The 27,805-nt window shown below is 45.7% G+C and overlaps 2 protein-coding genes across 2 annotated transcripts in view; both read right to left on the bottom strand.

Moving 5' to 3' along the window:
* dvl2 (dishevelled segment polarity protein 2) overlaps positions 1 to 22,070 on the bottom strand; it is a 29,320-nt gene extending 7,250 nt beyond the window's left edge. The window contains exons 1-11 of the mRNA XM_062516720.1: positions 21,604 to 22,070; positions 16,297 to 16,366; positions 8,209 to 8,372; positions 6,932 to 7,041; positions 4,658 to 4,787; positions 3,420 to 3,510; positions 3,213 to 3,282; positions 2,318 to 2,457; positions 1,936 to 2,012; positions 1,368 to 1,435; positions 801 to 935 (exon numbers count right to left, since the gene is read on the bottom strand). Of these exons, the coding sequence (XP_062372704.1) occupies positions 801 to 935; positions 1,368 to 1,435; positions 1,936 to 2,012; positions 2,318 to 2,457; positions 3,213 to 3,282; positions 3,420 to 3,510; positions 4,658 to 4,787; positions 6,932 to 7,041; positions 8,209 to 8,372; positions 16,297 to 16,366; positions 21,604 to 21,764 (1,216 nt within the window). The 5' untranslated portion in view covers positions 21,765 to 22,070. The remainder of the gene's footprint in view (positions 1 to 800; positions 936 to 1,367; positions 1,436 to 1,935; positions 2,013 to 2,317; positions 2,458 to 3,212; positions 3,283 to 3,419; positions 3,511 to 4,657; positions 4,788 to 6,931; positions 7,042 to 8,208; positions 8,373 to 16,296; positions 16,367 to 21,603) is intronic.
* A 4,758-nt stretch (positions 22,071 to 26,828) lies between these two features.
* Positions 26,829 to 27,479, bottom strand: si:ch73-335l21.2 (RING finger domain-containing protein). Its single transcript, XM_062517260.1, has one exon. The coding sequence runs from the start codon at positions 27,477 to 27,479 to the stop codon at positions 26,829 to 26,831; it is 651 nt and encodes a 216-aa protein (XP_062373244.1).
* Positions 27,480 to 27,805: the final 326 nt, after the last annotated feature.

Here is a 27,805-nt window from a genome sequence, read left to right as displayed (position 1 = left end):
CGATAAATCACTGACCCCTGCCCAGCGGGGAGAGGAAGTCGTGCAGACTGCCGAGCAGGCAGCCAGCAGACTCCGGTTCCCTCCAGGACAGGAGCACGAGCGCACGGACAGGCACGGAGCCAAGGACAGGGAGACAGAGACAGACGCACGGATGCATCGCCACGTAGGAGGAGAAACATCAAAGACTCGCAAGATCGGCAAAAACTGTTCTGGAGGTAGAGAAACACTCCTGGGAAGAGGAGGATCAGCAGACTTTTCTAACAAAAGTTTGGCTAAAACCACAATTTTGGCTCCGTCTGATCTCAACAGACAGCACACTTCAGTTACACGAAGCTACATCCCTCCGTTCAGAGTCCGTTTATCGAGAGGGCTCTTTTCTAATCTAGTGCGCCTCATATTCCCTTATCTAATACCCAGTCATGTCATCCGTTATTTCACACTTTGGTTCGACACTCACTCTTCTCTGGCCTACGCTTGCTGTTAGCATGACTGTTCAAAACTGCTCAAAACTGCTCAAATTTGCAATGCATGTGAATCAGGTGTGATGACTGGACTAGCTGATCACGGATCACATCGACAGAGGGCACGCTAGAGTAGGAGATAGAAATGGACTGACAGGTAAAAGAGAAGAAAAAAAAAATAGTGATGTGATTGTAGTCTGCACTAACACAATGAGATTCCAAGGTGGAGGAGAAGGATGTGTGTGTACACGAGTGGTGTGCTGAAGAGAAAAAGGGTGTGTGTGTGTGTGTGTGAGAGTGTGTGTGTGTGTGTGTGTGTGTGTGTGTATAAACACTCACGCTCAGTCTCAGTAACAGAGGAGCTGGAGGTGATGGTGCTGAGTGAGGAGCTGCCGGGGTAAGGAGGGAACACCCCTGTGAGGGCCGCTGAGTGAGTGATCCACGCTGCTGGGTCTATGGGCCGGATAGGCTCATCTGAGGGGGAGGGGGAGGTAGCAGAAGAAGTCATTTTAGTTTAATGGCATATCAGCATCTATGGATGTATCATGGCAAGAAAATGCATAATAAAACAATCTAAAATATAGACAAGCAAACAAATAATATTACAAAGATAAAGACAGATTTAAAGATTCTTTAAATCTATATTTGTTACAAATTCTGAACTTCTTGTGGTGGCAAGAGAAAGAGTGAGTGGGAAGGAGGGGGAAGTAATGAAGGAGAGTGGGAGTTAAAATGATGGAGGGGGGAGGAAGATAGAGGGAATTAAAAAAAGACAAGAAAGAGAGAGCATACAGATGAGAGTAACAGGCAGAATGCCACCAGAGTGTCTATATATAGTGTTTGCCCTTGAGTTAATAAGGTCGCCACCGCTAAGTGTTATGATTGAGGGGGTAACAGAACACTCACTGCGTGGAAGAGTGAAATACCCCTGAGGAGAAGGATCCCAGCACTTAGCCACCGTCAGTATAATTGGCCTGTGGGACACACACGCAAAAACCGTACCATCAGACAAACTACAGATTTAAACCACACACAGAGACAATTACGCTTCTTTTAATCTGACATCTTCACAGATGACACACCCTGGTTTGTGTACAACATCTTCTCAAACATAGATGACTCACCCTGGTTTGTGTACAATGTCTTTTAATCTGACGTCTTCTCAAACATAGAGAACTCACCCTGGTTTGTGTAAAACATCTTCTCAAACATAGATGACTCACCCTGGTTTGTGTACAACGTCTTTTAATCTGACGTCTTCTCAAACATAGAGAACTCACCCTGGTTTGTGTTAAACATCTTCTCAAACATAGAGGACTCACCCAGCTTTGCGTACAATGTCTTTTAATCTGACATTGTCTCAGACACAGAAAACCCACCCTGGCTTGCGTACAACGTTTTTCATTTGACATCTTCTCAAACATAGGGAGCCCACCCTGGTTTGTGAACAACATCTCAAACATAGAGGACTCACCCTGGTTTGTGTACGATGTCCCTCAGCACCCGGACAGCATCGTCGTTGCTCATGTTCTCAAAGTTGATATCGTTCACCTTGTTGTAAAACAACGGGATTCCATTATAGCCACTCTGATTACCACAAGTCACTCACAGGTTGATGCATAACATGTGTGAAGGTCAAATAAAAAATAAACGCATATGCAAGCACATATCGCTGCTGTCGGGTGGAAACCTCGTAACTCCATATTTGCTCTTGTTGTTTTTTGACAACGCAATGTTGAACTATTTTCACAATACAAGCTTTTTTTCAATTACCTGAACACAGATGGATTTGAAGATACATATTTGAGATAAGTTTTCCACCCGACAGCAGCGATATGCAACACACACACACACACCTGCAGAAGCATGTCTCCGGGCTCGATCCTGCCGTCGGCCGCCACAGCCCCGCCCTTCATGATGGAGCCGATGTAGATGCCCCCGTCGCCCCGCTCGTTGCTCTGCCCCACGATGCTGATGCCCAGGAAGTTGTACTTCTCTAGCAGACACAATGCAACATGCCGCCGACACGGTCAACCTCCACAACACAGTTCGCTTTGAGTCGCTTTGAATCAAATTGTACTTCTCTATCAGACACACACAATGCAACATGCCGCCGACACAGTCAAGCTCCACAACAACACAGTTCGCTTTGAGTCGCTTTGAATCAAATTGTGCTTCTCTATAAGACACACACAATGCAACATGCCGCCGACACAGTCAACCTCCACACACCACAGTTCGGTTCGAGTCGGTTTGAATCAAAACTGCTTCAAATTGTTAGTCTGGTTTTCACCATACTAAGCTCAATCTTTTAAGATTGAACATTAGTCTGGGGAGGCTGCGCTTTGTTTCTACTACACTTCGCGTCGCTTAAGTTTCGTTATCGTCACGTCACCGGCCAATAGCATGCCAGGAGTAGAGTATGGCCGTATTGGAGCCAAAGGTTCTGGCAGTAAACAGAGGAAAATTGAGCTGCCGGGCGAAATTCAAATTCCCCGGAAGTTCAGGCAGGGTTTGCCCAGCCTATCAAATTGTGCTTCTCTATCAGACACACACAATGCAACATGCCTCCAAACACGATCAGCCTCCACACCACAGTTTGGTTTGAGTTAGTTTGAACCGTTTGAATCAACTTACAAACACAGCATTAGTTATATGCTACATCTCTGCTAAAGTGTACATTTATAGTATGGCATTATCAATACTGTGCTTTAATTTACCAGTATGGAGAATAGAAGATGATTTGCATACCCATGTTGAGTGTGACAGTGATGATATTCAGGGACATCGTGGAATCGGTCATGCTGCTGAACGATGATGCCTGAAATCGGAATATGATAATACAATTATTTTCTGTAACAACCCTTGTCTTTCAAAGCCTCTAAATCTCAATTAGTTTGCTGCCATGTTCAAATGCAGGATCGATTTATTTGTATGTGGTTGGTACAGCTGTCTTACCCGTTCTAGCCTCGGGGGGCGCTGTTTCCTGCGTCGGCGGTGGCGTTTGGGAAGCCGGGAGCCTGTACTCTGCTCTGTGGTGCTGCTGAACCTGAGGACAGAGAGCACACACACACACACACACACACAGTCACTATTGCTGACTTTCCACAAGACATTAACACAGCAACAGCTCTGTTTCAATTATGTTTAAAAGAAAAACAAGTTTAACAAAGAAAGATCATTCAAACTACATAATAACCAAATTAATTTCAATTGTTTGGATTGTTTGTGTCTGTCATGTGTCAGTATTGCCAAATCAGTAGAAGAAGTTAGAAGTTAGACTAATTGTCTATGCCAGGCTCTGTCTGGAAGGCTTTTCAGCCAGCTAATATATTTCCGATGGACCATCACCTGTGCTGTAACGCTGTTGTTTTAGAATACCTGTTTATACAGACCCGTTTGGGTGTTGCATCTGTGACTGAGCACATTCAAATGCTGAAGGATTTATGTGTGTGTCAAAGTTTAATCAAGAGTTGCACTATTGGGCATAAACAAGATAGTTAATGTCAGACTGAACACAAAAGTAGAATATAACAGAAGATACCATTACACTGACGATCCACCGGAAATATACAATACTCACAAAAAGTCAGGGACATTCTGCTTTCGGCTGAAATTTGTTGGCCTTTGTTGGCCAATAAATTGTTTGAGATGAAGTCACCATTCCATGCTTCTACTCAAATGCCCTCCTTTCATGATAATACCACTGCAGCTTGAACTTTTTAAATTTTCCATACATTTCACCCAAAAGTCAGATACCCGTAACTAGTGTATGTGCTAGCTGTAGAGCATTCCATGGCATATTAGTCCCCTTCTCTTTCATAGACAGCTTCTGCAATCCCAGCTAGCACCAGCAGAGGGAGTCCAGAAGTCTATGGAGCTTGTCCAGCATAAAGCCATGGTGACTTGTGAGAGTCTAAAGAGTTGGACACAGTTGACTGACTTTGCACCTCATCCATGCTACGGACACCTAGCATATTAACCAGTCATGTCGTACAGATTCCATGATACAAGAGCACATTATTGTTCCCCTGCACTCAAAACTGGAAAATAAGATTTAACAGTATTCAGCCTTGGGCTGTAGTGATGACAGGGGTAATGTAGACACACAGAGAGTGTGTGGATGTGTGGGGGTAGCCCATAATTTGCTTCTGCTATGGCAACAGAATGGTCGCCATGACAGCTGGACCCCGCACCTGCTCATGGTGTCGTCGTCGTCCGAGTCACAGAAGCTGGTGGTCTCCAGTTCGCTGCTCATCACCGTGGTAGCGCTCTCGTAGCCCGCTAGGTGGCGCTCCAGGCGAGTTTGACCGTTCACCCGCGGCCCTAAGAAAGACAGACGAACAGACAGAAAAGAAAGAAATTTTACAGAAGTGATACATCTCGTTTCCTCATAAAAGGTTCCCACGCATTTTGGGTAAAGTTCATAATTATGAAATGTGACTTAAACAACAACATTGAATCAAATGTGTTTTCTCCCCCTATAGGCTATATCTATGATGGAAGCCATCCAATTCTGTGACATGACACGCCATCTCCTACCTACTGTACGTCCCTGGCATCATCCTTCATCTACAACACAGGTGACGGCTTGAGGTCAAAGTTCAAAACGGGGAGAGAGGGAGAGTACAACTTAACAAAACAAAGAAGTGGCAAAGAGGTGCTGTGGTAGGAAAGAAAAAGAAGGAGCTGGCAGATGGAAAAAAAAAAATACCAGTAAGATGGAAAGTAGAAAGAGTGAAAGTGAAAGACGTCAAATAACCAACTGAGCGACTTGGAAGAAGGACAGAGAGTACAACTTAACAAAACGAAGAAGTGGCAAATAGGGTACTGTGGTAGGAAAGAAAAAGACGAAGCTGGCACTGGCAGATAGGAAAAAAATGGAAAGGAAAGTAGAAAGTAGAAAGAGTGAAAGTGAAAGATGTTAAATAACCAACTGAGCGACTTGCAGGAAGAAGGATAGAAGGATAGGACTGGAAAAGAACGAGGAAGTGAAAAGAGAGAGCTCAGCAGCGGGAGAACAGTGGAAAAGCTGCTTCAGAAGAACAGCCGACGGATCACACGTCGAGCCGAGGCAACAGACGGAACGATGAAAGACAAAATGACTAAAACAGACGAGGCATCCATCACATTGAGGGGCGACACGTTGAGGATGTCAGGCCCTGGATCAAGCGGGGCACGGAGCGGCCTGAGCCAATCGCGGCAGCAGTAAACAGCTGGAGTCACGGCCGAGTCCCCTGCGACCACATCAAGGCCTGGAGAGAAGGACTCCTCAAGTCCTGCAGACGGCGCTCTCAGACACACACAGCTCTGCGGTCTGGGCCCGGGGCGTGAGTGTGTGTGTGTGTGTGTGTGTGTGGGGGCGAACAAGGGGGGAAAGTGTGTGTGTGTGTGTGTGTGTGTGTTGCGTGCAGGAGATCAGGGGGGCAAGTGTGAATGTGTGTGTATGCACGTGCATGTTTGTGTGTGTGTGTGTGTGTGTGTGGGCGAATGGGGGGGCAAGTGTGTGTGACGTGTGTGTGTGTGTGTGTGTGTGTGTGTGTGTGGGGGGGGGGGGGGTCTGTGTTGCATGCAGGAGAACAGGGGGGCAAGTGTGAATGTGTGTGTGTGTGTGTGTGTGTGCTCCATGTAAAACTATGCCATTAGACCACTTTTCAGTGTTGATCCGCATCCCTGATGTCCCCCATCCCTTGCTGCATGATTCACTCTGTGAATCACTCTCTCTGTGTGTGAGCGGGTTTCCAGATGCGCTATGGCTTAATACCATGCTGTGCCATGTTCCGCTAGGGCTGATATCTCTCTCTGGTGAGGATCTCACAGACTCGTGTGTGTGTGTGTGGGGTTTACAAGTATACAGATGTTGTATGACATGTATACAGATGTTGAGCCTGAGGCCAGGCATGTAAGCATGTGCGTATGTTCGCTTTGGACAGAGGCGTCTGCTAAGCAACATAACCATAACCATAACACAACCATGTCAAATGTATGTCTCTGTGAATGTGCATTCATGTGTCGCTCAAAGATATAAAGTAATGCGAGTGGTACTTACAGTAATTTTCGGTGTATTAGCCACATTGTGCATAAGCTGCAGAACAGTGTTTTATGCAAGTTAAAAAAATCAAACAATTGTCGCCCTCGTGTATTAACCTTATAGCTGAAAACATTATGCAAAAAAGTAGGGAATTGACGGTAGTAGATGCATTTATCCAGAGGGACACAGATGCACAAACGGTGGACTTGAGAATCAATGCTCCTCCTGTTGCAGCTCTCCTGCAGATATACCAGCCCGTGTGTCTGGGTAAGAGGTGTCCTGATGTGTGCGTGGACGTGCATCTGCTTAAGTATATGTGCATGACGACCGCCTCGAAAAATGTTTATGTCCATGTGAGTGGTGCGCATCGGAGGGCACGCTGAATGGGAGATTTGTGTGTGTGTGTGTGTGTGTGTGTGTGTGTGTGTGTGGTGCCCACCATGCTGGTCCATGCCCTCTCGGTGTCTGGGCCGTTCCCTCCTGAAAGACACCACTGACTCGGTCTCCGTCTGGTCGTCCAGCGTCTCCACACTTCCTGCTGCATTGGGACTGAAGAGAGAGATAAGTAAGGGATAACGGCCGACGAGGTGACCGGTTCGATGGAAATAATGGCTAGGTGGAGGTCTAGAACTCCGGCGACGTGCGAAGCACGGAGACGGAGTTACCTCCGCCGTGCCATTATTTCCATCGAACCGGTCGACCTCGAAGGCCGTTATCCCGCTTATCTCCCGTTAGTATTCATAACCTGTATACTTAGAACATAGTTTTATTCCACCGTTGCGTCCGTTAACATCGCTAAAACTGTCTTGACTGTGGGACTACTTTCCGCCACATATCAACTTTCTACTTGCAGGACAAAACTGCCGTTACTAGTTCTAAATGGATGGTTGCTATGGCCAAAGGCCAGTCGTTAGTTCTAAATGGCTGGTTGCTACGGCCAAAAGCCAGTCGTTAGTTCTATCTCTCCCGTTGTCAAGCGGGCATATCCCAGGATTCTGATTAGCTTTAACTTTGAAAGATCGCTACTTTTATAGCCGTATGGCATCCAACTAGCTACAATCCACCTCCGTCATATGCTACAATGTTACTATGGTTCTGCACGTCTGTACCGTGACAGTTCATTTAAACTTCGCAACGAGTTTGGCGAATTAATATTCAAGTGTGATACGGGAACTACTTCAGACTAGGTAGCAGGTTATACGAAGTTAATGGCCACCCCATCAGCCAATCAGAGAAGAGAATTCCATTGTTGAGGGATATAAAGAGAGATAAAGAAAGAGAGAGGGAGAGAGAGAGAGAGAGAGAGAGAAAGAGAAGAGATCAAAACACTTTTAAATATTAACAATGAATTTGTTCAAGTCCTATGTGAGGCTTGGCTATAATAGCTGCACATTCTTCTTGTAACTTAAATACTACTGAACATATTTCTGAACATATTTCTGAACAAATGCTACATTTAACTTTGTAAACATGACCTTTGTGGACATCACCCTTGAGTTAAGCAGTTGGCACTTAATTTAGGTTTAGATTAGATTACTACAGATATCAGATTAGATCAGATCAGATAAGATTAGATTAGATTCAACGTTATGGTCATCGTGCAGAGTACAAGTACAAAGACAATGAAACGCAGTGATATGCACAAACATTGCGGTGTGCCTTCAACTGTGTGCAACTGTCTATGCCCCATCATGAATGAATGCGAAGGCAACCTACTGGAAGGAAGGGGGTCTGGAGTCCCCGATGCCCCCCGTCCGTTCCACTGGCGGGGGTGGCAGAGGCGGGGGAGGGGGAGAGGGGGCGTGCACCTCCGCTGGTGGCGCAACTGGGGCAGGAACCTCCGTAGGTAACGCCGCAACTGCCCCATCGGACGACACCAACTAAACGTGAGCACACAGAGAAAGAGAGAGCAAAAGAGAGAGACAGAGATGGAGAGAGAGAGAGAAAGAGAGACCTGTCAGTGTTCCAGTCGTTAGTACATTAGGGAGGACAGGAAGGCTCCGTGCTCCGGAAAAGAGCAATATTCCAGGAGCTTCCACGGGCCACACAGCTGGCACATCAGAGCTTCGAGGACATCTGTCTTTGAAGAGCTGGATGTCCGCTCTATGGTCACAGGAAGTTGTAGAGTACAAAGAGTAAAGACCAACGTAGAGAGAGAATGAAAGGTGATGATTTACTGTGGGAGGTGTGAGGGAGAGAGGGAAAAAGAATGAAAGAAAAAATACAATGAACAAATGAAACATAAAAAAAAGAGGGAAGAGAGAGCCTGGAGGGGAGAGCCCACCATAGTCAAGAGTAGAGCGTGTTTATAGCGCATTTCCTACACCAAGGTAATCCAATGTGCTTTTACAACATCGGAAAACAGAGAAATAACAAACCATAGGTGACCACGCAACAACAAAATAAGTCACAAAAAAAATCAATAAAAAAAATTAGAAAGAAAAAAAAAAACGTTACAAAATTGATAATTAAAAGTAGATAACTGAAAAGTCAAACGAGGCAAGAGGAGAAGAAGAAGACATAGGCCCCTTCTCAACCTCTCTCCTCTCTCCTCGATCCTTGGGCTTGTTCCCACTGATCTATAAAGAACACTGGATAGACTATCCCATTGTTGCCGCCCCATCATTCTTTAGCTAGATCAGTGGGAACGAGGACCGAGGAAGTGAGGGGGGGATAGATAAAAAGACGAATGAGTGGGAAAGAGCCGGAGGACCGAGGAGAGAGGGTTGTGAAGAGCCCATAGAGGAGACTGGAACAGAGGGCGCTGCTGTGGGTGCCGTGTGCAGCAGCAGGTTGAGGTAATGGCACGCAGGCTGAGGTGAGGTCACGCTCCTTCTCACGCCTCACTGGATTTGGTGCAGCCCCGCGCAACCAGAGGAGCCGTATCTGATATCACAGCCAGCCTTACGTAAGGGGGAACGCAGTCTCTCTCCCATCAATTACAGAGTGTGTGAGAAACAGAGAGAAGGACAGAAGGTGTGAAGAGCTGCAGTGTACACCCACACACACACCTACACACGCACACACACACACCTGGGTTTGGAGGGCCAAATCATGGGTGTGAGAAATGTATCTGCGCACAGGTAAAGAGAACGAGGGAGTGACTATGCATGGGTGTGTGTGCCAGAGTGTGTGTGTGTGTGTGTGTGTGTGTGTGTGTGTGTGTGTGCCAGAGTGTGTGTGTGTGTGTGTGTTGTGCGTATGCAAGAGTGTGTGCGCATTCATACATCCCTGGAGAGAGGCAAACCCGTCCAACTGTTTTCGGTAACAATTAGCCCCATTTCAACCCCCGCCTGGAGTCCTGTTACTGCACTTGACTTTTCAAAAGTGTCCTGGCTGGCGTCTCTCTGCGGGCCCCCCCCCCCCCCCCCCCTCCTCCTCCTCCTCCTCCTCTGCCACTCTGACTCAACTGGTACCTGGAGACCAGCCTGCCCGCCTCCGCTCTGGCACCCACACAGAGGAAGGTGATAAATAATGGGCCATAATTACGTTTGACGTTTGCGCGGCGGAGATAAAGCAACACAAAGGAAGGACAATGGCTGTGACTGTCTGTGAGAGGACTGAAGAGCTCTCTCTCTCTCTCTCTCTCTCTCTCTCTCTCTCTCTCTCTCTCTCTCTCTCTCTCTCTCTCTCTCTCTCTCTCTCTCTCTCTCTCTCTCTCTCTCTCTCTCTCTCTCTCTCTCTCAGAGAGAGACATGTTTGTTGGAGGTGTGAAGAGTTGGAAGAGTTCAAGGGAAAACTGTCCACAGCAGAGTCCAGATGTTGACCCCCCACTTCCTCCCCCCTTGTTGTTGTTTTCTTCTTTCTTATTTTCTCTCTACCTCTTCCCACTCTCTCTCTGCCAAATCTCACTCTGTCCCTCGCTATCCCTCTCTCTCTATCCCTCTCTCTATCCCTCTCTCTATCCCTCTCTCTATCCCTCTCTCTATCCCTCTCTCTATCCCTCTCTCTATCCCTCTCTCTCTCTCCGCCCCATCTCACTCTGTCCCTCCATCCCGCTGGTGCACTTTCCCCCGTCTCCATCTCTCATTTCTTGTGCCTCTCCCTTGGTTTTTTATCCCCCATAATGGCTGTGGAGGCTTTGTCCGCTGGTCTCCTCTGGGAGTTCTCGCCCTCTCAGTCTGGCTGTGATATCGCATGTCGTTCCCTGTGGTCTCCCTCTCCCTGTGTGTTTGTGTTTGTGTGTGTGTGTGTGTGTGTGTGTGTGTGTGTGTGTGTGTGTGTGTGTGTGTGAGTGTGAGTGTGCATGTTTGAGGCCATTTTCTAACGCCAGCAACTGGCCTCTGCTCCAGCCAGCCACTGCCAACCATCCTCCCGAACCCTCAAACTCAGACAAGAGCTTTCAGTTCCATGGTCTCAAAGCAGCCAGGGAGATACATCTTTTTTACTAAGATAATTTTCTTAAAAAGTCAATATTGGCATCCCTGTCTATGCTCCTGTGTCTCCTAGTTACACACCGCATGATTTATAGTGGATATAATTTACAACGACGCCACACACCATTTCTGCCTGCACAGCACTGGAAAAAAGGAAAAAAAAAAAACTCCTCCACCGCCATCAATTTAACTACGCACCTAAAGATGACAAGAAAGAAAGAAAGCATAAATAAAGCACACCGCATATAGGCGCCATCACGGCTGTGCTGACCATTTCTGTCCCTTACCCATACCAGTGCCAAAATGTTCAACTGGCAAGCAGTTGATCTTTATTACGCAGTGCCAACAAGAATCGCAACCTACAGCGCAGCGGCAAAAGTGTTAGGGGTTGTTGTATTGGGAACAATGGAAACCAGACTCAGTCACTCTCGCGTTTGGGAAATGTTTCCAACCCCAGCATCGTTAAGGGATGAAGACTTTGCATTAACTTTGAAATCATTGGTCCAACCAAACTAAAAAACATTGACCAGGGATTCCATACGTTACTTCCTACTTTGCCTAACCCTTTACAGACAAATAAGAAACCGCATCACTCCGGGAAACAATGTATTTACCTTTGCTGTCTTAATGTGCTGTATACATTTTTCCAACGGCACAAAGTCATCTCTTCTCATCACTGATTGACCAGCCACCCTAGTGGCTGAGGGAAACCTCGGTGCCAGACTAAAATCTCAGTCAAATGAAAATGAACCGTAATACTGGGGCCAGGCTAGGAATCTAAGCAATCGAATAACGCCAGCGGCCGGACACTCACATCAGTGCTAATATGCAGGGCCCAGGGGCCTACCCATAGCTTTAAAGCACCTACGCCTGGCCCCAGCCGTGGCGCAACTGGCTGGGGCACCTGCACTGCATGCCGGCGACCCGGGTTCGATTCCCACCCCGTGGTCCTTTCCGATTCCCACCCCAAACTTTCTCTCCCACTCACTTCCTGTCTCTCTCTCTCTACTATCCTATCTGATTAAAAGGCATAAAAGCCCCCCAAAAACATACTTAAAAAAAAAAAAAAGAAAGAGCGCCTCACCCTAAAGGAGGTGGTATTCTCCTCCGTGCACATATGCGCAATTAGAAGACGTGCGTCACGGACACGCGGTCACAACTGTTGAGAGGCGCGCGTCACGACACCCCCGGCATGCCGCAATGATGACGCCGTTCCAATCGCGCGCCACGTGTTGCGCGACGGAGAAGGAGAGAGCAAAAACAAAGCGGGTACTGCCAGCGCCAGCGCTGCCAACCATATCGGGTTCACACACGTGGTGCGGAGGACTGGCACAGATTGACCCAACACAAACATCTTCCAAAGGTTTTTCCACACGCCGTGCCATTTAAAAGGCCTCAGACTCAAGCTATGCACGTCAGACAAGAGATTTTAGAGAGCACATCGGACAGAGATTGAGGTCTGGGGCAAAACAGGCGTGCAAAACATTTCCATTGTTTGACGCGGTAGGCCTACCTTAAAAGACCCTCCAGGCCAATCGTGTTGAGTCAGTTCTAGAGGAAATGTCCATGTAGCAGAAATGAGTGTTCCAAAACATTTTCTTGCAAGGCCCAAGTTTGTGTTATGGTTCTGGTTCTGCTAAAGTTGTTTGTTGTGTGATTAGCCATGACAGAAAAAGAGGGGGGGAGAATCGTGTCTCCTAGTGGTGGGGGAAAAAATCGATTCTGTTCAGTATCGCGATATTTTGTGCATGCAATTATATCGATACTAGTAGCTCAATACTTAATTATAGAATTTAATGATCTATTTTACCTTTATTTGAGTCCCCAAGGGGAATGTCAAAATATTACACTCACAAGGTGGCGCTTGTTGTGGCGTTTTATTGTGCATTCAACGGCAATTTCAAATAAAAATGGCTTCACAATCACAACCTGTTGTAGACGACCCTCCATCACTTTGAAAGTGTGGGTGTATTTCGGTTTTCAACAAAAAGCAAATAGTAAGGACCTTGATATGCACCACGCCATGACAAAGTGAGTTGAACAGTGTTATTTTCCTTATTTTTTGTAATGCCTTTGAATAATATGAGAGACATGAATAGCAATATATCGCAGAATCGAATCGCAATACTTGTTGTATCGCAATACGTTTAGAATCGCAATAATATCGAATTTTGGCCCAAATATCGCAATAGTATCGAATTGTCATTCTTTTGCCAATTCCCACCCCTAGTGTCTCCCCACTTCTGTATATTTTTTCTCTTGGTGTTCGTTCCGACAGCTTGGCGACCCAAGTCAACTGATGCGTATTAAACTGCCTTGTGCGCTTGCTTCCAATCCACAAACTTCACAGACGTCTCAGCTTGACACGGCTACTTCTCGTGTCACTACGGTTAGCTGGAATGGACTTTTCATGGCAAGTTACCATGGAAGCAAGTTCCAGCTCATGCAATGCATTCTGGGGATGGTGCTTTGTGCTCAACTAACTCCCTGCTTGCTTTGCAAGACGTGAAGAAAGAAGGATTCAGTAATGGATCCCTATAGATTCCCTTTATATTTCGCTCATAAATCCAAGGCAAAAAAAGCCCCTATCTGTCATTTTTTCTTCCTCTTCAACTACAAGAGAATTGCTGCTGGTTATTCCATTACTGGCTCATCCAACATCGAGCTGAGTCAGACCGTTTTATCAGAGAGATCCAGGGGAGAGCAGAGGCAAAGCTGTTTCCAATGACCCTTCACACACCTGGACATTTCCACATTAAGCTGAAGTTTAGGAAGAAAGACTTGAGCAAATAAACTACGATGATGAGGCTTGAAGTAGGATAAAATGGTAACAATCTGAACAGACAGTTGTTGCCCTCGTCTCCTTTGTGTTGAACTGTGTGGATATGTGTGTGGCTTCTCTTGATGTGTAGACTTCTCTAGGACTGTTGGTATGTCATATACAGGTCTTGAGACCACATGTTTTGAAGTTCGCCCACAAAACTGCCATTTTCCAAATTGGCCTGAGGTTTAAGAAGCGAGGTTAACCAAATAAATTGGGGGTGAGGCTTGGACTAGAATGAAATGGCAACTGCCTGTAACTGAGCTGCTAGCCTTCTCTCCACTGCAGTCAATGTGCGGGAGATTTTCCAAGCACTGTTGGAGTGACTTGCGGTCGCAGCTCTATAACCGAATGTTTTCAAGTTCCATAGCCATCCCAACCTGTGCCAAAACAGTGCACTTGTAATCCCTGCGACGTGAACTCATGACCTTAACATTCCAATGCAAAGCTATACTCCCCCAGACAACAGAAATCTGATGCACACCACACAGGCTGGACACACACACACACACACACACACACACACACACACACACACACACACACACACACACACACACACACACACACACACACACACACACACACACACACACACACACACACACACACACACTACACTACACTACACTACACTACACTACACTACACTACACTACACTACACTACACTACACTACACTACACTACACTACACTACACTACACATCAATTTCCAGGAGGACAGTGGCTTCAAACTCAAGTCCAAGCTAAATCGTCCAAATCATGTCCCAACATAACACAATACAGCAAAACAAAAGAGGCTATTCCAAGCTGCGCTCACCTAGTTTCCCGAAACAGGCCGGTAGACAAAACAAACATGTCTGGATAAGCAGTCCCTTCCGAGCAGAGTTGAGCAGGGCGCCCCCCACCCCTAGACAGCTGTTCGAGGAATAAGCAATCCCAAGCCTCCCTCTGAAGCCCTCCCGGCCAGACAGCACAGGGAGGGAGATACAAAAAAAAAACCACACTCTGGGCTAACGGACGAATGCTTTACATCTACAAAGTTCACCTGTCGTGTGTAAATAAATGAATGAATGAATGACTGAATGAATGAATGAATGAATATGCTCACAGGTCATTCTCTAACTAGGATATAGTAGGCTGTTGCCCTCAAAGTGCGCCTGTCGTGCGTAAATACATGAATGAATGAATGACTGAATGAAAGAATGAATGAATATCCTCACAGGTCATTTTCTAACTAGGAAATAGTAGGCTGGTTTGCCCTCAAAGATATCAGTTCCCCACAACACACATGATATTCTGATGCAGTGAAGACCTTTTCACACAGTCAGTGGCAATCATGCTCCTCTGTCATATACCTCCATCTGAACACTGAGCTCTGGGAAACTGTTTTCGTGGCGTTCAGGAGACTTTCCATCCACCTGGAGGGGGCTATGAGAGAGTGTTGCATGATGGGAAGAGGAGCTCATAATGAGAAGAGTCTCTGATTTGTGTCACAGGGAGACGACACCAGGGACGAGCGTTCTGTTCGCACAGCGTTGGCAGCAACAAATGTGTACGTTCAAACAAATACGTTCAAACAAATTAGACACATTTATCTAAAACGTATAAATATTTTTTTAAACACTGCGAATGGAGTGCTTCAGTTGCAGAAGAGGTGTAGCCCTGGTGGTGTAAGAGACAGTAATGTGATACTATGTCAACACCATAATCTCTCTACAGTCAAAAAGAATACAGTGGCAGATCGAATGTTACAAATGTGCTTGAGGATGCTTGTTTAGAATTGAGTTTAAACTAAGGATTGAGTTTGTTCCACAACTAGCTTACCACTTTAGCTGTTAACACTTGAGTGGTCTACCTAAGTTTACCTGGGCAACCACATGCCTTTGAACATAGAAAAGTCAGGGGGAAAAAACAGTTAGCAGAGTGTTGAAATGGTTCTTTTTCAGAGAATGACAGAATGACTAAACATAAATACTCGTCCTCATTTTTCTGTCAGAACGGGCAAGCGAGGTTCCAAAGAAGCATCCGTGGCACTTTCCCCACGACCAGGTCTCCTTCACAGTTCACACCACAGCATGAGAGTATGGCTCGCTGTGATGGGAGGTGGGGGCGGTTGTTCGGTTGGCTCTGATTCGGAGGGATTCCCTGACTGGTCATGCCATTCATTCTACCACCGAGGATCTACTGCCTGACACCTGAGAATGTAACTTATGCCAGTTCCAAAGGTGTAATTGATCAGGAAAAAAAAAATGCAGTAATGCTTTTGGTCTCTTTTATTCACTGTAATCATACATGGTATGAGGACAACAGACTTATGCCTTGCTTGTACCCCTTTGATCAAAAAGAAACGCGAAATGATATAACACTCAAACTCCAATTAATACTAGGGCAGTACTCTTAACATCTCATCCACATTCATTCATTTGTGCAAGGTTGCATATCATGTGATGCAATGTCAGTGGGTTGTTGGGAATGCAAGTGTTTTGGTTGTTGCAACTGATGTGCTTTACATAAGAAGGTAACAAAAACTCAATCTAGGGAATCAAAAACAACGCGAGATCCAACATGACCGACCTCACGGCAGTAGAAAAATGTGTCTTACCCAGGAAACCACGCGGCCATTGAAGCAGGGCAGCTTGGCATTCTCATCTGAAATCTCCTCCTTCACCACCCTGTCAGGAGTGGACAGAGAGGGCAGTCAACAAACAGGTCACATGCAGTTCATCTCTCCCCTCTCACACACACACACACCGTACACACACACACACACACACACACACACACCGTACACACACAAACACCAACACACACCCACACCGTACACACACCCACACCGTACACACACACCCACACATACCGTACACACATACACAGCACACGCACACGCACACACACAGACACACACAACAAGGGTCTGCAAATATGGTTGCAGGCCTATCAATTGATAATCAGATTAGAGCCCAGTTTGAAAACAGAGGAAAGGCTGTGGTGGTTTCAGTGGATATGTGCCGTCATGAGCAAATAGCAGCGGGAGGAATGAGCAGGCATCTTTACAGGAATGCCGCCATCATGGCACACAACAACAGCCAACACAAGACCACAATTCATGCAGTCTGACCACCGACCGCTCATTCAGTCGACGGGAACTCACTGCATACTCGTAATTTCCCCGGCTATTAACCGAGGTTTATACGTCGATTTTGCACATATTTCTTCAGCTATGAGGTCAATACGCGGGGGTGGGCTGTACATGGGAATGTAGGCTGTTTATTTTCTGCATTCTCCTTAATGATTAAAGCACGATCGGATTCTGAGACATTGGCCACTGCGGTTAATACATGGTTTCGATTTTTCAATTAGCATAAAACGCTGTCCTGCGGTTCAAACAAAATGTGTACACAGGAAACTACTAAATACAGGAAATTACTGTACCGTGCAACAGAACATTTCCAATGATACACTTAATCGGTTTTATGCTGCGGTGAAGATATCGTGCACCAAGAATGGAGGATCTGAGTGCTCATGTAGGCTCGATCCTGGTTGTGAAAGCAGCCTGAGAAACCTTGAAAAAGGCCAACTGGCCGAAACGTCGGTGTAAATAAATTTGAGATCGAGATCTGAGTGTGCGGCAACATAATCTTTTTCTAAAAGTTTCGTCCCATGACAGCACCTCTAAGGGTGTGCATTTTTTCATCTTTTCTTATGTGAAAGCAGCCTGGGCACAGAGGGTTAAAGCGGATAGTAATGAAGGATCTTTGGCCTGGGTAGTCTTCTCACTCCTAGGGCCCATCTCTATCCCACTCACTACCGGTCCCCTCTACACTGTCCTGTCTTAATAAAGTTTAGAACTTGTACAAAAAAATAGAATAAGAAAATGATCTGCTTCCACAATACAATATTTAAAATAACCTACAATGATTTTGTGATGGTTGAGGTAAGACTGGTCTTTTACACTCTGTGCACACAGACGAGTTTCTTATCTTCTTGTTTCTGGACATTTTGCAACAGGCAAGTGCATCACGAGCAAGTACATTTAGGGAACAAAAAAACGTAGCCTAGATATTGTGCCTCAAATCATCCAGTCAGTGTTTTTTGTAAGCTTGAGGCACTGGCGCTGGAGCTCAGTCAGGTTGGAAGGCGCTGCGCTCCAAGCGCGGATGGATAGGAAACTGCAGAAACCTCCCACCGTGCCAGCAATAATCAACTCAATGTTCCCTTGAAAAAGCCAAAAACAAACAAACAAGAAAATCCTGCAGGCAAGACGGGTGCTGGTAGCTAGTTCTTTCTTTGATATCACCGTCAAGAATCAAACTGGACTCCCTGAAGTCACCACCAGCCTTTTTTAGTCCACCGTTCTTACAGTACATCTAAACATAAAAGGCAATAAATCATTTGAAATGTTTTACTGAGCCTGTTTTATTGTGTACTAAACCCTTTTAGTCCCCGAAGTTGTGATCATTTTAAGGCTTTTGAAGCCCCGGAATGATTGAAGACACGGATGAAGGAATTCTGATCCCAAATCAGCATTCCCGATCTAGCAGGCTCCACAAATACAACAAACCTACATTCCATGCAACGAGGTGACATGTATCTGGTCTGTAAATTGACGGGAGGATTGATCTCTGAATGCATGACCCAGGACAACAAACAAATAGCTGGTAGCCGAAGTTATTTGGCACAACACTTTCACATTCCTAGAGAACCATTCACTACCCCCATTGCCCCTACCAGCAACTTTCCCCTGTACTGTAACCTACAAGTCCTGAGTTTTACGCAATTACGCAACACCTCAATACCTCCAACTCAATCCACTGGGCTTTAAAAGAGAGCTGTTCCCACCATCACAAACGGCACAAACACACACACACACACACACACACACACACAAAAACACACTTCACTGCCTCATTCAATGCCCACCAAACCCCAGGCAAAGGCCTTGGAGAGGAAGAGAAAGCCTCACACTGAGGGGGAGAAGAAGCCATGGTAACGATGTGAATGATGGAGAGAGAGAGAGAGAGAGAGAGAGAGAGTCTGAGAACGAGCGAGCCAGAAACGCCAGACAATTGAAAGAAAGAAAGGGAGCAGAAAGGACAAACAAGAAGGAGAGGAGGGAGGGGGTTCTCCGAGGGAGAAAGAAAAGAGCAAGAAAAAGAGAGCGAGGGAGCAAATAAGGGAGAAAGAGGTGAGAGATGGAGAGAGCAAGGGAGGGACAGAAAAAGAGAGCTGCTCAAGAGTATAGTATTGAAAGACTGCCACTCAGAGAGAATGCTCATTCTGCCTGCCCAGAGCAAACCACCTCATTCCCAGCCGGTCCCAACTCCCAACACCCCCACCGCCACCATCACCCCAACCAGCATTACCACCACTACTACGACTCCTCCCCGACCACGGCTGCTCTCTCTTCCTGTTGACTCTGCCTCAGACACCCCAGCAAATGGCCCCTGTCCAGCCCCGAAGCGCGCCCCTTCACCACCTCCACCACCACCACCCTCCTCCTCCTCCCGGGCTCCCAGTCCAGCCCCTCTGATCCAGCCCCGCTGCTGCCACACACAGACAGTCTGACAGCTGCCGCTGGCCCCTGACTCCACCACGCAACAGGAAACACAAACACCAGGGCTGGCTCACTCTCTCTCTCCCTCTCTCTCTCCCTCTCTCTCTCCCTCTCTCTCTCCCTCTCTCTCTCCCTCTCTCTCTCCCTCTCTCTCTCCCTCTCTCTCTCTCTCTCTCCCTCTCTCTCTCCCTCTCTCCCTCTCTCTCTCCCTCTCTCTCTCGCTCTCTCACACACATACATACACACACACACAGACCCTACACAGCGCAGTCGTATCACTTTACACACTATACCCACACCCATGCTCCGTGCAGGCCAAGGCGCTACATTTATGCGTGTGGTGTGTGACGTATATTTGTGCCTGTTGTAGTGAGCGATACCATACCAATATGATCTGCACTGGCATCTGGCGGAGGTATTTTAACGAGGAGATGACGAGTCTTTCACAGAGGCCATCCAACCTGCCAGAATCAGGACTAACTTTTAAAGGACGCACTTGTGCTCGAGCGGATTTGGTGACTGACTACCCCCATTTGTGTGTTGGTAAAGAGTAGGCATGTCAGCATGACCAACCACCATGACTGACCAGAGTCATCTGCAAACGGTTACACTTAATTTGAGGAGGGTGGGGGGATTTCAGACTTGCTGACAGCAGGCATGTGGCCTTGTTTCAGTAGCACTAGGTCAACCCTGACCAAAGACAAAGTGACCAGACCGAAGAACTTTCACCCAAACACTTGGGAAGATTTACAGATCCTATACACTTTTTCAAAAAGCTATGTGGTCTTTTGACACATCAACCATAAGCAACTACCGGACTGCCTAGTGCCTGACCGATTGTGTAAGCTAAGCTTTGAGTGTCACTTCAATGAAATCAAAAATGAGTCAAATTAAATAGAAAGAGATAATATAGATATAATATATATTTCAGAGTTTCTGAAATGTTTTCTTGCCCGACTCGCTCCAGCATTCTCTTTTACAGAAACTACTTAGTCTGTTTCTGATGTCTGTGAGCATTTACACCAATGCTTTCTCTTTATCCGTGATTATGCATCATCAAAAGGTGTTGTGGGAAAGTTGACAAAACAGTCTGGCTGTTTGTCTCAGCACATCACCTTCTCTTTGGTTCCATGGTTGATGGGCGATTCCTGTCCTATGGTGACAGGTGGCATCGCAAGAATGACGAGAATAACAAAGAATAAAGCGTTGCCACACAACAGTTTTCAAACCACTTCGCACCCTCCCAAGACATTCACTTTATTTCAATGCTAAGGCATATCAAATGACTTTTTCTACAAAGATTAATCTTCCAGCATGCTGTGTATCTGATAGGCAAAAAGCAATTGGGCGCCGTAGTTTAAGGACTCCATTGTGACAGCTTTTGATCCCTCTTTAGCCAACCTCTCCTTTTAGCGTCTCCAATCCTTCCAAGAATTTCAAGTCTAAAAGTATTTCAGATTGACTGGTTAACCAAAAGGGAATATTTCATGAATGATGGAGATGAAATAATTTCCCTTCAGATTGACTGAACCAAAAGGGAATATTTCATGAAAGATGGAGATGAGAGAAGCTGCTCACCTATATCTGTTTAGCAGACTATCATTAGTGATTCAATGCCCGTTACTCTCTCTGCTGGTGCTGGTGTCTAATCATGATCGCTCTTAAACTCCCCGAATGATTGTTTTGATTGTCACGCGGCATTGTCAGAGGTGTGCGCTCCGGAGTCCTAGAAAGGGTGGAGAGTAGCCTAATGGAGATTGGGGGAGGGGGCTGAATGAATTGCAAGGACAACATTTTTCTAACATAGCAAAGCCTAATCCCTATGGAAACGGCCATTTGAGAAATTGCGCAACACGAGGAGAGAGCTGGCCCCAAAAGTAAAAGTGGTCAGTTGGCCTAATTGGCATAATGCTTATGGATGGTAAAGCTATTTAAACCCTCAAACCCCCCACGTTACAGTACCATCTCATAATTTATCAGACTTTAGCCGAACGTACATCTTATTAAAACATATTTTAGTTTATATACGAAGCAGAATGTGATGATGTGTAGGCTACATATTATGCTCCTTTATTGGACCTCCCAAAATTACTGAGTCTAGCCTGATACTTTTGGAATGCATTCAGATGCGTTAGTGACCAAGACGAACATCAGCACTCGACCGCTGGGATAGACAACTTTTCTCACGGTAGGCAGAGCCAGTCAAGGTTACAAAGACACAATAGTTGTTTGACACTCTTTCGAAAGAAACACATTGGTTTCCTCTTACAATTGCTGTTCAATATCTAAACACATGACTGAAATTAATTAAATTAACTTTATGAGTTGCAAACCCAGTCACGCTCTCTTACTTACCCGAAATCTTGGTCCATAGACTTGAAGAAGAATTTGTAGTTTGGTTTGTTCAAGACCTGTTTAAAATCCAACAAGGTTATCTTTTCGGCCGGAATGGGAATCTTCACCAAGTAAGGGGTCTCCTCCTCGTCGATGTGATATATTATTTTAGTTTCCGCCATTTCGCCAGCTGCTTTTCTCTCCTGTCCCACAAAAGTATGGAAGAGGGATGGGATAGCTAGCTAACCAGCTAACTGGCTAGCTGATAGTAGCTAGCGAGAGGAGGTTGGGGTGAGAAGGGAAAACGCGACAGGACAACCACGCAAAGTTTTCAATGGCCAGAAAAAGTTTTCGGAAAGTTAACAAAACACAAGACGCCGCTCCTCCTGTGTCGGCATTCGACCTTTCAACGATTGTTCCTTAACCTTCTCCGCCGAACGGGTTAAAACCGTGGACGCACGCCTAAATCTGCAGATAACTATTTTACATCTACTTCTCCCCCAACAACAACACAGGAGGAGGGGGGGTTCAAAAAAGTTTGGTCGAATGCAGGCCAACGTAAGGGACGTGTGACGTAATGTAGGCGCCCCATACGTTCGCTCAACGTAAGGTTGGGTCAGGGGCACAGACAAATCTCTGCACCGTTTTTTCTACAAAGGAATATGAGCTCTCGTGATTGCTCAGAAGTTGGTGATGCTCTTGTAAGCCATGAGTAGTTTATCTACCTTTTTCTTGTTGGTGTTGAAATTATAATAATTAAATTCACTACTCTCAGTTACACTCACTCAAATTCATGCAAATTGTTCATTCAAACCATCATAATTTTCCTATAAACTTGCTGTTAATGCAATCAGTAGCCTAAGTCACAGACATATGAAGAAGGGAAAAAAATATCTATAGGTTCTTGCCTTGTCAATGGAGCTTGTTGGGTTGTCTTAAAGAAATGGTTCGGAGTAGGCCTAATTTCACCTATAGGCTAGGTCTTTTACACCCTGACCTTGAGCCAAACACCCCCAAGAAGCTTTTTTCCCCCATGGTCGAACATTGGTCGAGTTAACTTTTAGTGAGCAGTTGAGATAGGAATAGCAGGTAGCCCATTTTATTTGACCTAAGCTACAAGAATGCAAAGTGTCTCTGTTCATTCATTGATCAGCAGCTGTTTTTCTGTAAGAAATATTAAGAATGAAGAATGATTACAATCAATCATGGGTCACTTCAAGACAATGAGCACTTTGTTTGTGTTTACACAATCAAAGAGGTATAATGTAGGATACATCTGGCTTTTTCTGCTTTGGGGGCGAGACGTCACCATAACACATGCAGAATTCGAAGATCTAAATCCTAGTCGATGAAACAAACAAGAAGTGTTTATTTTCTAATAAATCAGAAGTAAGCCTAGGCTACATACCTCACCATGTCAGGACACAAATGAGACACATTTTTATTGTTACTTGGCCGGAGTCAGTCCAAGTCCCACAGGATAAAAACATTATTACCAGTCGCAGTTCCTCTCCCGAGGCAGGACATGATAGCTCCCAGATGTGTCACCAAAAGTGATGCTGCTGAGATGATGCAAATGAGATGGATGTCTGCGGGCAAAATTGCAGCGGTTCACAACTGCTTGTTAAAACCAACAGAGGGAGCCAAACCACACAAAGTGGCAGCCTCACGATAAAGGCCACAAGCTTACTTCACACAGGGGTTAAAGTATCATCAGAGGAATTTCCCCTTTCATCTCCTTTGAACACACTGGGTACCCATTTACCACTAGGGGGGTATCAAATGAGTGTAAAACCAGCCATAAGGGCATGCTCCTACTTGCGATAACTACATACTGTAGTACAATGCCAAACCAGGGTGCCAGGCGTGCATCTCCAATGCCAAAGATTTCTCCTTACTGTAAGCCAGAGTGGAATCAAAATGACGCTGTTTGAAGCTATTATTTTAATGTAAAGAAACTACATTTTTTGTCTTAAAACAACTAAATGTTAATCAAATGTTGTAATCACTGTCTTCACAGCAGCTTGTGACAGTGTAATACAAATTGTGATGCACTGCTTAATTCTGTCATAACAAAATCAGCGAGCATGTAAAATCCAAGTAGGCTGTCACTACTTCTCACATCTTATCCGCGGCAACCTAAGGAGCTTTTAGCGTCCGTGTTTGTTATTTGTATGTGGTAAAAAGAGTGAGGCATTCATACAGTAGTTATTGAATTGGACAAATAAATCAGACACAGGAGAAAAACACAAACAACAAAATGAAACTTCAGCACTGCATTCATATAATAGCATTCCAGCATTACAATGTGGTAAGTCTGTAACAAATAGGCCCTCTCATCAATCAGTCAGTAATTCAATTTGTAGCAACACAATTTCAGTCGGCCTATTATGAGTTATAATATTTATGAGCGCTTGGTATTGTTGCTGAACTGAAAAAAAAATATTTCACTGTTAACAAAAGAGAAATCAGAATATGAATCTACATATTTACTTTGAACACCAGCAGGATGTGATTGTAAAAGCATTTATTATCTCAGTGCATAATGTTTGTTTTGGCAAACTGCATGGGTTCCCTACACTAATGAGCACCTTCAAATACTGGATCTTTTGAACTTAAGCACGTTGGACTCTTTTCTTTATGATGTTTTGTTTGTTTGATGGTGTTTTTTTTGTTCGTGTTGTTGTTGGTTATTCATTTAGGCTATACAGTCCATGGGGTAGTCAAGTCAGTGCAATTGAAAACAGAACATCCAGATGTTCTCTACAAAACTGCACATAATGTGTTCAGTAATGCTGATGTTAAAGGCAGCTTTTAATTCATAGGCCTACTGAAAATAATTTTTAACTGCATCAGAGCTCGAGTAAGTCATAAATGATTTTATTACTTCTAGACTGGACTATTAGCATGGAAATGCTATCGGGAGAACTCTGGTTTTCCAGGTCACTGGACTATTGCAATTAGCAATAGACTCATGGTCAGGCTATATTGCAATGCCCTTTATACTGGAGTTAGCAACTCATATCGTTTGTGTGTCACATAGAAAGGTGACCATGCCCTCAGTGTCCATGGACGGCACCGTTTGGAGCCGTTTACCACTTGACTTCAACTGTCACTGATTTTAAATCCTTACTAAATACTCTTCCTACTTGCATTCAACAGCCCTTGAGCCTACATGTGGATGTAGAGCCTATTTGAATTATGTCTTTTTGTCTCTGTCTGGAGGTACTTTTTGTTTATTTTTTTTTTGTCTGGAGGTGTCAGTTGAAGTTGGTGCTGGAATTATCTTTTTTAAACTCTGTATTTTCTTTTAAGAAGCACTTTGTATGTGAATGTGCTCTATATAGATCAAAGTTACTCCCTTACATTCTTACTCCATGCAACCATATTCTGATCAACAGGTAATTGAAGATATGCGTTACTCTAATGTTGGAGTGTAGTATCATGAAGGAGGAGACCGCACACTCTTATGCTGGTGCCAGTTTTTATATGACGTCTCGGCAAAAAGCCTTGTGCGCTGCTTTTCCTAAAAACAAGGAGTGTAGTATCACACATCATGTCCCAGAATAGTTTCCAGAGTTAAGGTTAAGTCGGTGCATGCACATCCTACCTCACTGGGGCCATGCAGGTGCAGGACACAATGATTGTAAAAGTGATAAAGGAAAGTAGATGACAAGGTTTATTTAAAACCAAAATACAACGTTTCGACCCACCAGGGTCTTCTTCAGGCATGCATGGGCATCAAGAAAAATGTGATACTGATGAATATGATGTCGATTCCAGTGTCAATGAAATGTTTGTTTGCCCATGCAGGTCCTTATTGCTTCCTAAAGGTCCCTGAACACCGGCATGAGTGTGGTACAGTACGCTTCGCTTTCCTGTTTACTTAGATTCCATTGTTTTCAAAACAATCTCGTTGCTCACCACCGCCTAAGCCTTTTGCCCACACTGTGTAGATCACAATTCAGTTTAATTTTTGTCAGAGCTGCTCAATAAAATGCACTGTTTATTGAATGCTTGTCAGCTGAACATTTTGGCGCTGGTGTGTGTTTGTGTGTCTGTGTATCTGTGTGTCTGTGTGTGTGTGTGTGTGTGTGTGTGTGTGTGTGTGTGTGTGTGTGTGTGTGTTTGGGCATGTGACAGAAAGTGTCGTCACACTCATGTTGACGCCTGTGAGTGCAAGCCCTCAGACAGTAGCAGAGCTGGCATTGTCTGAGAATGAATTATGTTCACATTATTACTTTGGCAGGGAGGAGACTATAACATTTCTGCTTTGGTCATAGTGAGTTAGGGTATAAATCTCCACCACATGATGGAAATAATAAGAATATTTGGGTGGCCATGTTGCTGTTCCACTATTGAGACAGTCTATCATCAGCCCATGTGATGATGCATGTTAGGTCCATGGTACACATCCTCCGATTCTTGGGTCCAGTTTCCTGTACCATACATACACTGAACAATCGGGAAACACGGCCAATGTCATCCGGGAAACATGGCTTCCTGTCATTTGTCAATTCCAGTAGCCTAGCTGTTTAGGCAGTGTGTGTTGTAGTGTGTTTTGTTTTCCCAACAGATTTACCGGAAACACCTGTACCAGAATATCCATCTTGCTTTGCCACTGGCTTGATGATTCACAGAGAATTAATTTTCTGTGGCTCAATAAAGTTACACATTAATGTCATGGTTTAGTACTAGTCGTATGTGTCAAATCGTCCCCTTAGAATTATAAGGTTCTAGTACTGAGAAATTGAGCTCCAAAATGTTAGAATTCCAGAATTATACTGAGAAGCGGAACAAACCTCTTTAGACATAATGCCCAAAAATGCATACAACTACAAGAAACACCTCACCTCAGCTTCTTAAGGTGTAACGGAATATGTCAGCAATTAAATTTGGACCAAAACGTCAGATAGAACATTATAATTCTAAGGGGACAAAATGTCAAAAGACACATGACATGACATATCGAGGCTTGATACTGTAGGTGAGCTACACCAGATGCGTAACTGAAGCGTTCCGTTCACGACACGTATGTTGCAGCAGTTAATAATCACTATAATCAATGGAAGTAGCTACACCAGACGCGACAGTGGTGCGTACATTCCAAAAAAATTGACCCATCTTCTAAAATGGATTTTACGCGTTGCGAATGGAACACTTCAGTTACGCGTCTGGTGTAGCTCCCCCTGTCAGGCTATACCCCCACTGTCATGGTGTTGAGGGATCTCTGACGTGGTGGAGGACTACTTTCCTCCTGACTGTCGTATGTGGAAAATGTTGGGTCCGAACACCACGGCGATCACACAGGTCAGCACGAACACGACCCAGAAGACCACGGCCAGCATCTGGACACAGAGCAGCGTCCGGCGTTGCTGCCCGCTGGCCACGCGCATCTGCCCCACCTCCCCGGCCCTCCTCGTCCTCTCCTCTTCCTCGGTCATCTGCTCGACCCGCAGGCTGACCGTGGGCAGGATGATGAAGCGGGCGTCGCGCTGGGCGTCCAGCGACACCACCACCCGCTGCGTCACGCAGAAGGACACGGGCGGCAGGCGGGCCAGGATGCGCGCGTTGGCGGGCAAGGAGAGGGCGTTGTCGCCCGCCCGCAGGGGGGTCTGGTGGCGGCACAGCGGGCAGGAAATCGACGGGGAGGCGTCCGGCTCCGCCGCCGCCACCGTCGGGCACGGCGAGGAGGACAGCTGGATCTGCTGCAGGCACTCGGTGCAGAAGACGTGCAGGCACTCCAGCATCCGGGGGCACTTGCCACACTGGTTGTACTCCTGGTAGCATATGGGGCACTCCACCTCGGAGGCATCGCCCTGCACGGGGGCCTGCTCCTGGGCATGAGTCTCGCCGGGGAGCCCCGGGGTCTGGATGACCCCTGGTGCCTCCGACATGACTTTTGGGACACCGGTGGATATACCACACGGTGTTAAATGGGGCTCGTTGGAGCAGATGGCGCGCTCAGTGGAAATACCCTTTAGCTTTCACTTCCCTTGAACGAAGCGGTGGGTAGGAGAGGTGCTGGGAGAAAACTGAAAGCACACATTAAAAGTCATGTCAGGACATCTTTCTGCTTTGGCAGCAACACAAGGGTGCAAAGGTGTGGTCAATAATTTGCCATTGAACTAATTACACAACTTAAACATCTTACCAGAAGAGGTGTATGACATCTTACCAGAAGGGGGATGGACTTTTTTTTTTGTCTGTCCGAGCATTGTAC

This window comes from Sardina pilchardus, chromosome 16 (assembly GCF_963854185.1).
Source record: "Sardina pilchardus chromosome 16, fSarPil1.1, whole genome shotgun sequence".
Taxonomy (NCBI): Eukaryota; Metazoa; Chordata; class Actinopteri; order Clupeiformes; family Clupeidae; genus Sardina; species Sardina pilchardus.
This window is presented reverse-complemented; position numbering and strand designations above follow the sequence as displayed.